This window comes from Erigeron canadensis, chromosome 6 (assembly GCF_010389155.1).
Source record: "Erigeron canadensis isolate Cc75 chromosome 6, C_canadensis_v1, whole genome shotgun sequence".
Classification (NCBI taxonomy): Eukaryota; Viridiplantae; Streptophyta; class Magnoliopsida; order Asterales; family Asteraceae; genus Erigeron; species Erigeron canadensis.
The window spans coordinates 27,551,861-27,563,858 of NC_057766.1; the positions used below are offsets into that span (position 1 = coordinate 27,551,861).

At 33.8% G+C, this 11,998-nt stretch overlaps 2 protein-coding genes across 2 annotated transcripts; both read left to right on the top strand.

The window, feature by feature from the left end:
- On the top strand, positions 1-6,217 carry LOC122604609 (putative cysteine-rich repeat secretory protein 7). Its single transcript, XM_043777486.1, has 2 exons — positions 1-368; positions 6,175-6,217. Exons 1-2 carry the CDS (start codon positions 1-3, stop codon positions 6,215-6,217), a joined length of 411 nt encoding a protein of 136 aa, XP_043633421.1.
- A 1,893-nt stretch (positions 6,218-8,110) lies between these two features.
- LOC122605536 (cold-responsive protein kinase 1-like) lies at positions 8,111-11,089 on the top strand. The gene is made up of 7 exons (XM_043778493.1): positions 8,111-8,517; positions 8,615-8,734; positions 8,984-9,099; positions 9,362-9,572; positions 9,668-9,899; positions 9,981-10,134; positions 10,527-11,089. Exons 1-7 carry the CDS (start codon positions 8,298-8,300, stop codon positions 10,908-10,910), a joined length of 1,437 nt encoding a protein of 478 aa, XP_043634428.1. The 5' UTR covers positions 8,111-8,297; the 3' UTR covers positions 10,911-11,089.
- Positions 11,090-11,998: the final 909 nt, after the last annotated feature.

The window sequence follows — 11,998 nt, forward strand, 5'->3', positions numbered from 1 at the left end:
ATGGCACTCTTGGTTGCATTCTTTCTATTGACCCTGATGAGGTCTGGAATGTCACAGATGAACAACTCTAATACAAACAGACCCATTGGGTCATTCTGCGGTCGTAACGCTCCAATGGTTCTTTCGAATTTTTTCAATAATCGCAACTTCGCGCTATCTGAAATCAGAAGACAGTTATCCGGTAACGATGTTTTATATGCTAGAGCACAGAGTTTAGCCGAGGGGGACTCGGTCTTTGGAGCTGCTCAGTGCAGAAACTACCTCTCAACAGCACAGTGTTTGGCCTGTTTTGATGCTGCTGTGTCTGAACTGACAAGCTGCTTAACCGGAAATGGTGCTTATGTTTTCTTCGATAACTGTTTCCTAAGGTAAATTTTTTTTTTTTTTCCATTCATGATCAATTGCTGGTCCAGGTGGCAACAAGATATTTTTTATTTAATTTTAATCATATACTTGGTTTCGGTATATATTGTTGGCACACAATATTCTATGCCTTCGGAAAAATAGTTATGACTTAGATCATCTTTATTTAAACATAAAAAGTTCGGACAAAATACGCCAAGGACTACGCCGGCCCAATATATCGGATGGTCTGCTTATTTGCTTCGATACGCCGTTAGTCTTATACTTTATGAAAGTGGTAGTTTACTATCAAGTATTAGTCTTACAATTTAATTTCATTGATGTCAAACGAATTAAAGGGCTAATCACTATGTGGTTTAGTCAGTGGCGGCTCAAGGTTTATAGAGGTCTCAAACGAAATCAATTTTGGAGGCATAATTCATTACGATATAAATTAAGGTAACAAAAAAAGGTAGCTCGACTTTTGTTATTCAATTACTAGTAATAAAAAAGATGTAGATGTTGATACAAAAACTAAAAAGGCGTTACTGCAATGTAATTTGTATAATGATACTTAGTCCTAAATCAAAACATTAAGTCTAATATACAGAATATTGAGGCCTTGAAAATTTTGAAGCCTAAAGCGATCGCCTAATCTCGTACTACTGTTGCCACCTATGTGGTTTACTACTCATAAAACCATTCTACCCATTACTCCATCACACTCAAAAACTATTAAGTAGTTTACTATTAAAGTATTAAGTATATATTAGCCATATAGTAGTCTATTACAATAACATTCTGATCTTCACACCCGTTTTTACCCCGAAACGGCCCAACCCGGCCATCACTCAAAAATGGATTCCATGTTTCCAACATTATTTGGTTTACACTATTAAAATTATAATTACAAGAAATAAAATTGAATATAACAAAATAATTAACACTACGTTTAAAAGTAAGATTATTTTATTATTCAAACTTAGTAAAACCATTTTATAAAATTTTGAAACCAAGCCATTTTGTAAACACTTCAATAATTGAGGGTTGAAAATGTAAACTTAATATTTTAGACTAAGAGAAGTGGGAATAAGGAAAGGAGGAGGCGACTTATGCCATGTGGCATGTGGGGTAAAAAGAGTTGACCCTCAAAAAAAGTGGAAATGGGTGAGTTTTTAAGGGGTGGGCAACTTGTGCCATGTGACATGTGATAATGATTGATTTAATTTTATTTTTGATTTTTTCTTAACTTTGTTATAATAAAAAGGTAATACATATATATTTTAAACATAAACAAATTTATTAAACATAATTAAAATTACTACTAGTTAATCATAAAAATAACAAAGTTCTTAAAATAACAAAGTTCTAAAAATAAAAAAGTTCATAAAAATAACAAAGTAATTAAACATAAAAACTAATCAAGACAAATATTTTTCACGAAGCGCTTGTTTTTTGCGTTTCATGATGCTTCGCTCGGGCTCTTCAAGGTGGGAATAGTCGGTTCCTAACAACTTCCAATCGCGGTCTTCTTCCATGATCTTAACTTTCTTTTCCTTCAACTCAATTTTCTTCAAGCTCATATCAAACAACTTATCCAACTTTTTCGCAATTCCTTCAAACGTCTCCATAAACTTACCCTTTCCTTTCCCCTTGCCTCCCGAGCTCAACCCGACTTCCCCTCTCGACGCTTTCTTTGATGCGTCCCTACCAATGGGCCGTTCTTGATACACCAACTCATCATCATTATCACCCAACTCTTCAAACGAGTTAAGGTCAAAGTTGACCCTAGCATCTGACCCTTGACTAGCCACTGGGTCGGTGGATGATGAAGTCTTCGACCTTTTGGCCGTGGGTTCACCGAGATTGGTCCTCACAGCGCTTTTGTCCACGAGATAAAACTTTGAACTGTACCTATATATATATATAACATAATTACACATAATAAAAAGTAATATATATACATATATATATTAGACATAATTAAACATAATAAAATGAAATGTACATATATATATATATGTTACACATAATTAAACTTGATAAAAAGTAATATATATACCTAATTTTGCCCCAAATTGATGAATACGGAAATGGCTTGCGATAAGTTCCTTCATACACTTCGTTGGCTTTTCTAACACGATCTAAATCGTTTTCCCCACTTGCATGACCGATTCGAGTATAGATTTGGTTGAAGTTTTGAATAATTGGACGTATCTTCCTCCATTTCGCACTCACAACTTCGGGGTCACGGTAATCTTTCGGCTTTTCTTCTAATGTCGCCAAAGCCTCAGTTATTCGTGACCAATATACCCCCTTTTTTTGATAATTTGTTACAAGAAAAAACAAAACACAAATAATATTTCGAATAAAAAAAAATATTTTTTTTAATTAAAATACTCGGTTGTTTTTTTTTTTAAACTGTTTTTTTTAATATAAAAAACTGTTTTATATAATAAAAAAACTCGGCTGTTTTTTTTTTTAAAAAAAAACTGTTTTTTTTTTAAAAGTCGGCTGTTTTTTTTAAAAAAAATTAAAAAACTGTTTCTCTTTTTAAAAAAATCTGAAATATATTTAAAAAAAAACTAAAACAGTTTTTGTTTTATTAAAAAAAACGAAACATATTATAAAAAAAACAAAAAAATTTAAAAAAAAAAAACCGAAACAGTTTTTTTTTTTTAAAAAAATGAGCATATTTATATAAAAAAAAACTAGTATGCGTAAAAAGAAAAATACAACATTCCAGGTCTTCGGTCACCGATAGCCAAGCCGTAGCTAAATTCATTTCTTCCGACGGTAACCACGTTTGTTGGACATTTCTTGGTCGTGGTTCGTCTTCGCCGGCCACTTTTTTCCTATGCCGCCTTGGTTTTGATGGTTAAGGGGGTGGTTGTGTCTCTTGAACAACATCATCATCTTGAGAATCTTGTGGTGGAGTCTCAACTAGCCTTTGACGATCAAAAAATGAACCGGGAGTGTTTTTTTGGCTAGAGGACCCACCAAAAGTTTCATGTTGGCTCGAACTACCCATACCCTTACCCGGACCCATACCCATACCCATACCCAGACCCATACCCATAAGCGAACCCATACCCATACCCATACCCATTTGTTGATTAGTGGACATATGTTGAATCAATTGAAAAAGTTATGGGTTATTGAGTAAATTAAGGTCGTTCATCATATCGGGTTGTTGATTTGGGATATTTGGACATTGACTACGATTACCCGAGGTAAAAGGGTTGTTGTTGAAGTTGTTGTTTGGAAACATTTTTGGTTAAAGATGAAGAAGATGAAAGTAAAAAAAGGAAGAAGAAAGGTATATGTGTGTGTGAAATGTAAAAGGAAAATGGAATGGAAAATGATTTGTTTTTAAAAAAAAGGAGAAATTTTTTTTTTTTCATCTTGGTCAAAAACTAGCCGGTAGGCATTAAATCACCTCGGTCAACGTGCTGGTCAAAGGAAGAGAGGGCGAGACGTGTGGGTCGGGCGAGTGACACGTCGGTCGACGGGGGTGGTGTAGGGGGCGACGATCGGTGACAAGGGGCGACGGTCGGCCAATTTTTGGTCCACTCTGTTTAGTCTTATATAAAAAGTCAAAATATACCAATGAATCTATTCCTTTCACTCATTGGTTCCTTTCACTCCTCGTCCATTTACACAACCAATCGTGCCGGTGAGCGGGCACAAACGAAATGGTCTCATTACGTTGCCATCATGCCAGTTTTTTTTATTCAAAGGCAACAACGGATAAATGGCTAATTAACACCCTCACGTAAGTACGCTTACACTCCTGCAGATGCCCTAAAGGGTTTGCTAATCATGTGTTAGATGAGTATAGCAATGCTAAGGCCCCTCATCACATTTGCATGTGGCAGGATTCGAACTTGAGACCAGAAAAAAACCACATTGTGGAAAAACCCCTTGTAATTAAGTAAAATTAAAACAAACAAGCAAACAAATTAAACGAGGTGCTATGGTCTCGATTCTAAGTGGTCACACAATGGCTCCACACTAAACAAACATAGTGGCGAAGTCGGAATGTGATATTAGTGTTAGAGTTAATTTGTCATGCTTAATTTCTTCACACTTCCGCTTGTATGATGAAATTTGTGTTGGAAATTTTATATATATTTAAGTGAATAGATATGTTAAATAGAAAGTTGAAAGTGTGTTTAACTAATGCGGGTTTGTCCCACATTGTGTAACATCTTAATTTTTTTTAAGCCAATGAAAATTAACCTTTATTGTAGTTTTGACATTCAAAATAAATTCTTAGTAATTAAACTTGAGATATCAGATTGTTTTATTTGGAACTTTAGTAGATAACGGGTATTTTACCTATTAAAAGTTGGATGTGGTGTGTCATGTCAAAGGAGTGCCAGCCATCTCTTTTCTTTCCTTCCTTTGTGACTCATTCCTTTTTCTTCATCATTATCAATCTTTCATTCAATCTAATTCTAACAAAATATCACTTTCATTTTAATCAAACAATCTTTCAATTGAATAATAATAACAATAATATTCAAGTAAAGAAATTAATTTGGGGGAATTAGTGTGCGTGGAGATGTAGGTGTTGACACACATACAGAAGGAGGAAGAAAAGTGTGATTCCAAATTTTAACCCTTTTCTTCAAGGTAATGATTCCTTAACACAATTTTAATTATTGTAAAGATTAAGGTTCATGCAACAAATTAAATGTGGGTTTTTGGGGAAAAATGATTATCTTCCCTTAGAGCCTTTGTTATTACTCAATTTAGGGTTCTTCACTATGAACTAAATTGGGGGTTTTTCGTAAAGTTGAGATATTTGCTTAAATTCAAGTTATGAAACTTGATAAATTGGGGATTATTCCAAAAAGATGAATATTTAGTAATGTTTTTTTCTAAATTCCTACTTGTAATGGTACCTTTTGATGTGTACTTGCATGAATGTTTTGAAAAAAAAAAAGTTTTTGGTAGCTTTTATTGTCAAAACAAAGAAAATGTTGACTTTGAGTAAAAATATAGTATGATCATATGGTATAGATTATGAATTAGAGGAAAATAATGATTTTTGGGTGAAATGTTATATGGCCATATTATTACGTTTATGAAAATGGTTTTTGATATGTTTGGGTAACTATTTATGAAAAGAGATATGGAAATTTTGTTGTGACCATATTTGATAGAGTTGGAAATACTACGAAAATGGTGATTTTTAGGATTAAAATGAGTTATGGTCATGTTGTTGTGAAAGTAAAATAAGATTTGGAAATTGGTCAGCTCAAAGATAATATGGGTTTGAATTGGATAAAAGAAGGTGAATTGTTTGTGTTTGGATATGGCTAGATAGCCTTGAATATGATGGATGACCTTATATGTGTTTTGTAATTTGATTTGCTAGATTGAAAACTTGTAATTTGCGTTCTTGTGGTCATCATGATTTTGATTGTGGTCGTGGAGGAGGTGAGTTTTCTTGCATACTTTTATATATGTGTCGGGTCAATTACCATACGATGGTGGATTCCGTGTGTGGTAATTGATTTGGGGTTGAGCCTAAGTAGGGGCCGTCTTTGATTACGGGCCTAAGTAGTGGTCATAGCCCATGTGGGGCATTCGATATTTAGCCTAAGCAGGGGCATTGATATTGTTTATTGAGATTGTAATCATTTGTTTATATGGATCCATGTAATGCGTTGGCACAAAGGTGAGTATTATAGATATGGTACGACGGTGCCATAGTCTATATGCAATAGACCTTTGTGCATTGCCCTCCTTCATGTGTATAAACGTATGCAAGATTATTCACTAAGCTTTGCTTACTTTTTTTAGTTGTTACCCTTTTTATAGGTTTTCCCGGATGTGGAATAAAGATAAGTGGCATAAAGATTGAATTTGATTCTTAAAGCTTGAAGAATTTGTTAATTGCGATAAAATTTGGTTGGTGACTAGAACCCATAGTGACCCCTTTGGACTAATGGCTCTTGGTACATTTGTAGTGTTTTTGGTAATGATTTGTTACATATATTTCTACAAAAGTTGGTTTGGAGTCATGGTTCTTAGTACCTTGAAGTATTGAAAAACCCTAGTTGATGCCAACTTGGGTAATGTGACTCGTTTCGTTGTAAATGTTACATTTGATCAAATGAAAGCTTTCGGAATGTTAAATCATGTTTCTCTAACTCATTTTGAAGTTTGGCAAATTGGTTTGAAGTATGAAAATGATTGGAGAAAGTTTACTAGTTGTATGAAATGTCAAAATGGATGTTTTGCTCTAAGATGGCAATATGCGGCACATGTTTTGGTCCATGCGGCGCATTTTAGGAAGTCTGAAGTTTTGGTGTCTTCTGAACAAAAAATGCGGCACATGCTTTTACACATGCGACGCATGTTTCATGTCTGAACAAAAATGCGGCGCATGTATAAAAATATGCGGCGCATCTTTTTTTTTTAAAAAAAAATTCCTTATTTTTCCGTAAAAAGAGTTGTGTCGTTTCACATTGGTAGAAGTATAAACATTAAGTGTGTTTATAAGGAGGAGTGTTGAAGGAATAATAATTTCTTATAAGGGGTTACACCCTAAGTGGGCAAGGAGGGTGCGAGGCACCCAGCACGCCCGAGCCCTGGATCGGGGTTGATGAGGTGTAATGTAGCACACTTTGCACTTAGAGCCGCCTTTGTTTTTGGCTAGCTAGACTCGGCTCGATTATGGCTCAATATGGCTTAGTGGGTATGGCTTCCATAGCTAAGTATGGCTTAGTGGGTTGACTTGTTCCAGACCTTGCACCTGGCAATACACTTGACTTAGTCTCAAGTCTAACACGTGTTTTTAAGCATGCAAGTTAACAAGTGTCCCACTAAACCACCCACTAACTGATTTATATGTATATAAATCATACTTAGTGTAATTTTGGAAGCTCAAAAACAACAACAACAACAACAACAACACATTCTTCATCCTAGATCATCAACCAGACTCTTCCAATTTCACTTCTCTTCAAACTGTTCTTGAATGTACATTCTGGGTTGTGGTCAACTCTGACAGTACAATCTACTTTGGCTATTGTACATTGGGAAACTCACGGATTCACTTGGGTGGCCCGAAATCAGTTTTAAGGGATATTGGTTTAACTATATTCTCAGCCCATTTTGCCTTCTTCTTTTATGTTTTATGTTTTTGTTTCATTTACTTTCTTGTATTGATTAGTTAGTAGTTAATTTACTTGTAAATTTTTTGTTGTAATTCAAATATATATCAATAAAATGTTATTTTCTTGAATAGTGTTTTTACAATTTATTGTCACAAATTACTTTCACACTTCAACAATTATATATTTTTATACATTTGGATATGAACTTTTTCGTTTATACATATATAAGTGTGAAAATATTTTGATTTTTTAAAAAAATTTTCACACTTTTAAATGTATGATTTTTTCACACATTTGTAAGTGAAAACATCTTTTTTTATATTTTTTAAAAGTGTAAATATTTTTTTCGTAGTGAGAATTTGTGTTAGTTAAAAAATACTTTGGTCTACTAGTCTCGACTCTCGTGATCATGGTTCCACACCAAACAATTTAACAATATATGCAAGAATTATTCGTTAATCAATATACTAGCTATTTAAACTTAGTGCATGTATAAACATGACCAAAATCTAATAAGTCAAATTAACATGTTAAATAAATAATGATAACAATATTTTGCAATGCTTTAGATATATACTCGTAATATTATATACTGGTAACAATGTAAGTCCTTTTTGTTAATTAAGGTACGAGAACTACGATAGATTCTACAATGACCCAAACACTGTCGAAGATGCTGGTATAGCTCCGCTTACACTATGTGGTAATCAGTCGACACCTCAGTCAGACACCACTTTTACCCAAACTGTACAAGGGTTGTTGGCGGATATCAGAGATGCTACTCCTAGAACCTCTAACTATTATGTGGCCTCTACAAGTCAAATGACAAGTATAAATGCAACAATGTACGCAATTGCACAATGCGTTGAAGGTACAAGCCAGGCTACTTGTCGAGATTGCATGAACGCAGCCTCTGGCAATATAAATACTTGTCTTCCTAATACAGAAGGAAGGTCTATAAACATGGGATGTTTTGTAAGATATTCAGACACTCCTTTTTTCAATGGTAACCAGACAACAGATATTACGAATCTCTTAAAAGGTCCAGCCTCATCTGTTATTTCAACGTGTATGCTCAAAGAATTGAAGTTCATAATTGCTGCTGAAATTATAACTTTTCATATGCTCATATATGATAGGAAGTTCAAGTAAGGTACCTGTAATTGCTGGAGCAATTGGCGGTGTAGGACTTCTTTGTATCATTATTGTTATATGGTTCATATTACGACTAAAAAAGAAGTCTAAGAAGATGGAAGAAGGTGAGTGTATGTATAATTATGTCTCAAAGGCAACAGTATTTGACTTATCTTGAACTATGAATTTACCAATGCTAGATCAATACATTAATTTCGATCATTTGGCTGATCGGGCTTTTTAGGTGATGAGACTCATCGTGTGGGATATGTTAAATAGTATTTACTCATATAATTCTTACTGGAATATAATTTATAATCTCATCTTACTAATAGCATATTTCTATATCTATGCTCACCATTGTGATAAATTAGACTCGGAAGATATTAATGGGGCGATAAATTACCAATATAAAGATCTGCAAGATGCAACCAATAATTTCAGCAATGAGAATTTTCTTGGGAAAGGAGGATTTGGAGAAGTTTTCAAGGTAAAAACTTTTTTACTTTTTTTTTTTTTATTGAATTGCTTAACTTATTGATCGCTCTGCTCAAGTAAGACCCGTTACCCAAAATGTTACTATTTATTTGTCACACATTACAAATTAATTTTTGATATAAGAAGTCAAGATGTCAAGTTGTTTTTTGGTGAAAACCCAATGGGACTATAGCATCCTTGTTACTTTGTATTACAAGCAACTGGTTCAAACTTGATTAATTCCGTCGTCTGACTAATTTCTTGTGACTTAATAGGCAATTCTTGGTGACAAGAGCATTGTAGCAGTTAAGAAGATTGAAGTAGATCATCTGAAAGGAAAAAAGGAATTTGAAAATGAAGTTAAGCTCATAAGTAACGTTCACCATCGAAATCTTCTGCGTCTGCTAGGATGGTCCAGTGAAGGATCCCATCGACTACTTGTCCTAGAATACATGTCAAATGGTAGCCTTGACAGATTCCTTTGGGGTAAGTTTTTGTATAAATCTGATGATATTTATTACCTTAAAGTTAACATATAACAGAAATTGGTATACTAATATATTAATATCTTCATAATGGAGGTACGAAAAAGGGGACTTTGAACTGGAAACAACGATATGACATAATATTTGGGATAGCTAGGGGTCTTGCTCATCTACACAATGAATTCCATGTAAAAATCATTCATAGGGATATAAAGTCGAGCAACATTCTCCTTGATCACGATTTTCAACCCAAAATAGCAGATTTTGGTTTGGCAAGGCTTCAAGCAGAGGATAAAAGTCATATTAGCACCAAGTTTGCTGGGACATTGTAAGCTTTACTAACAAAAAGTTTATTCTTAATACAATTACCAAGTATAATCAACTTATGCTGTGCGTAATATTATGGCAGGGGCTACACGGCACCAGAATATGCACTTCGTGGTATTTTATCTGACAAAGTTGACACTTATAGCTTTGGTATCGTGATTCTTGAAATCATTAGTGGCCGAAGGTGTAATGACATAAACACTGATAGACCATCCATGGATTACCTCCTAGAACATGTGAGATGCCACTCTCTAATACTCTTTCATAATCAGGTGGCTTAAAGCCTTAAATAGATAACTTATACACAAAACTCTCTCCATCCCGAATTAAATACTTTAGTTTGACTTGTTGGGTCTTCTCTTTTTAACTTTGACTTTGTAAAATTATGTTTGTGTTATATAATAATCCATGTAAAATGTATAACTTGATTGGGTTTTAAGTGTATTTTCATTTATATAATCTTTTTCAAATATTATATAAGACAAACAAATATATTTACGGTCAAAGTTGGACATAAAAGACCCAGAAAGTCAAACCAAAACATCTAAATTGGGACGGAAGGATTATGTTGTTAGTAATTAGTATATAGTCTTCGCTACTAAAATCTTGTCTACAACTGGGTCAACAGGCTTGGAAATTGTACGAGAACAAAAAACATATTAACTTCATTGATGAGACATTGGATTTGGACCAAGACCAAGAAGAACATATGATGCAGATCTTTGAAATTGCTTTGTTATGCACTCAGTCACCAGTTTCTATGAGACCAACCATGTCAGAAGTTGTTTCGATGCTTCCAAATGGCGTATCCCCCGATAATAGAAAACTAACCAGACCTACTGTTATCGGGCATGATAGACAGGTTCTTATAGGTGACTCAAATAAGGCTGTCCGGGCAGATAATGTTTCAGGAATGGCAAAGGAATTTGACACAACCAAGAAGCTAAAAGATGATGTACATGATAAGGTAGATGTAATGGAAAAGGGCATGAATATTGCAACGGTCTGGTAATATTATCTTTGAACCTCGAGTTCAATTAGTAATTAAGATTGATTGTATCATGATTTTTATGCATTCATGTAGAAACAATAACTAATATTTCGATTTGATCACAAAGTCGTCAAAATGTTATCTGTTATTGAGATTGTGACTTGCTTATAACTAAGAGAAGATATTAAGTTTAATTGTCATTATTAGTTGATTTCAATATTGGCTTTTTCCTTAGTTGTCAACTAATCCTAAATTTTAGTTGTTTATTTAAACTTATTATTTATTTTTTTAGAAAAATATATGTCATTCACTATAATCCATCATCCCGCAATTACATAATAAGGCAATAATTACAAGGATTAAGTTACATTAAAACAAATTCAATCCTTCCAACTAATTGAATCCTTAGTCATTTTATTAGAATACCACAAGAAATCTAACGATTTAGGTTGCGTTTAGTTCAAGAAAATGTTTTCTAGTTTTTCATTTCCCATTTTTTAGAAAATAGAAAGGGTTTTTCATTTCTAGAAAACCTTTGAAAAATTTAAAACGCGTTCAAAATAAAAGATACAATTTTCATTTTTCCATCTTAGAAACTAAAAAACATGTTCAAATTAACTTGTGTTTGTTTTTGCTTTTATTTTTCCATTTCTCCATCTTATTAGCTTGGAAAACAGAATTTAGACAACGGGGAAAAAAATAGTTTTCTAATTTTAGTTCAAAAAGTGTAAACAAGGATTTTTGTTTGGGAACGGCTATTTACACACATCAACTGTTTGAAAGACACATTAATAAAACGGGCCGTTTTATGTAAAACTCCCCGTTTTGTACCCCGTTTTACATAAAACTCGGCGTTTGCCCGATGTGTAAATAACAAAACACTGTTTGAGAATTACATGTGGTTTGCCACTCATGTCAGAGGAATGATAGGTGTCATTCTCCCGTTTTGGGTCCCATTTTACATAAAACGCTAAGTATTAGTTGAACACCCCGTTTTATAAAACTCCCCGTTTTACATAAAACGTCGCGTTTGGGCGGTGTGTAGATAGCAAAACACTGTTTGAGAATTACACGTGGTCTGACACACATGTAAGGGGAATGAATTCTCC

Bases quoted from the DNA above. Each gene is read 5' to 3' on its own strand.
- LOC122604609 (XM_043777486.1), top strand. From the start codon at position 1: ATGGCACTCTTGGTTGCATTCTTTCTATTGACCCTGATGAGGTCTGGA. The intron at 369-6,174 runs GTAAATTTTTTT...CCCTTTTTATAG, and splicing joins TTCGATAACTGTTTCCTAAG to GTTTTCCCGGATGTGGAATA.
- LOC122605536 (XM_043778493.1), top strand. From the start codon at position 8,298: ATGACAAGTATAAATGCAACAATGTACGCAATTGCACAATGCGTTGAA. The intron at 8,518-8,614 runs GTCCAGCCTCAT...CATATATGATAG, and splicing joins TATTACGAATCTCTTAAAAG to GAAGTTCAAGTAAGGTACCT. The intron at 10,135-10,526 runs GTGAGATGCCAC...CTGGGTCAACAG, and splicing joins TGGATTACCTCCTAGAACAT to GCTTGGAAATTGTACGAGAA.